At 40.6% G+C, this 1,241-nt stretch overlaps 1 protein-coding gene across 1 annotated transcript; it reads left to right on the plus strand.

Moving 5' to 3' along the window:
• Positions 1-258: 258 nt before the first annotated feature.
• Positions 259-987, plus strand: LOC119813070 (nucleophosmin-like). The gene is made up of 2 exons (XM_038328171.1): positions 259-840; positions 922-987. The coding sequence occupies exons 1-2, from the start codon at positions 259-261 to the stop codon at positions 985-987; spliced, it is 648 nt and encodes a 215-aa protein (XP_038184099.1).
• Positions 988-1,241: the final 254 nt, after the last annotated feature.

Below are 1,241 nucleotides of genomic sequence, written 5' to 3' on the forward strand. Positions count from 1 at the left end.
ACTTTCATTCCAGGGATACAAAATTGATTCAGCATACATGAATCAAAAAATAATATAATCCATCTGGTTAGATTTAAACACATACAATATACTATTGATTTGATAAATAAAGAAAAGGTGTTGTACACAGATTCAACATGTCAGCATAAAAAAATTTTGAAGCCCTGGTGTGATTCCGTCCTGCGTGCCTGTTGTCAGGAGCAGCAAGCAGTACTCTCCGTCCGACTTCTCTGCCGCCAAAAAACGCGCCTCCACCTCATGGAAGACTCCACGGACATGGACATGAGCCCGCTAAGGCCTCAGAATTACCTTTTCGGTTGTGAACTAAAAGCCGACAAGGATTATCACTTTAAGATGGATAATGATGAGAATGAGCACCAGTTATCACTGAGAACGGTTAGTTCAGGTGCTAGGGCAAAAGACGAATTACACATCATAGAGGCAGAAGCAATGATCTATGAAGGCCGTCCAATTAAAGTAACACGGGCAACTTTGAAAATGTCTGTACAGCCAACAGTTTCTCTTGGGGGATTTGAAATAACACCTCCTGTGGTCTTAAGGTTGAAGTGTGGTTCAGGGCCTGTGCACATTAGTGGACAGCATCTAGTAGCTGTAGAGGAAGATGCAGAGTCAGAAGATGAAGATGAGGAGGATGTAAAGCTGTTGAGTATGTCTGGAAAGCGATCTGCTCCTGGAGGTAGCAACAAGGTTCCACAGAAAAACGTAAAACTTTATGAGGATGATGATGAAGATGATGAAGATGATGACGATGATGAAGATGATGACGATGATGATTTTGATGATGAGGAAGCTGAAGAAAAAGTTCCAGTGAAGAAATCTGTATGAGATACCCCAGCCAAAAATGCACAAAAATCAAACCAAAATGGAAAAGACTTAAAACCATCAACACCAAGATCAAAGGGTCAAGAGTCCTTCAAAAAACAGGAAAAAAAAACCCTAAAACACCAAAAGGACCTAGTTCTGTAGAAGACATAAAGGCAAAAATGCAAGCAAGTATAGAAAAAGCGCATTGACTATTCATGAGCACTACTGGTAAATTAAGCCCAAAGATGGGGAAAGAGGAAAAGGAGAAACAAATGTAGTTCATACTGAGTACCATCAACAATCCAGACTGAAGTCTTCTATTTAATCTCAGTCCCCTTTCCTGATTGGCCATCCATTCACCCGTGCATGCTGGAAGCAATCTCTTGTTTTCCTAAAGCATTTTCTTTCACTCCTAT

Source organism: Arvicola amphibius, chromosome 4 (genome assembly GCF_903992535.2).
Source record: "Arvicola amphibius chromosome 4, mArvAmp1.2, whole genome shotgun sequence".
Classification (NCBI taxonomy): domain Eukaryota; kingdom Metazoa; phylum Chordata; class Mammalia; order Rodentia; family Cricetidae; genus Arvicola; species Arvicola amphibius.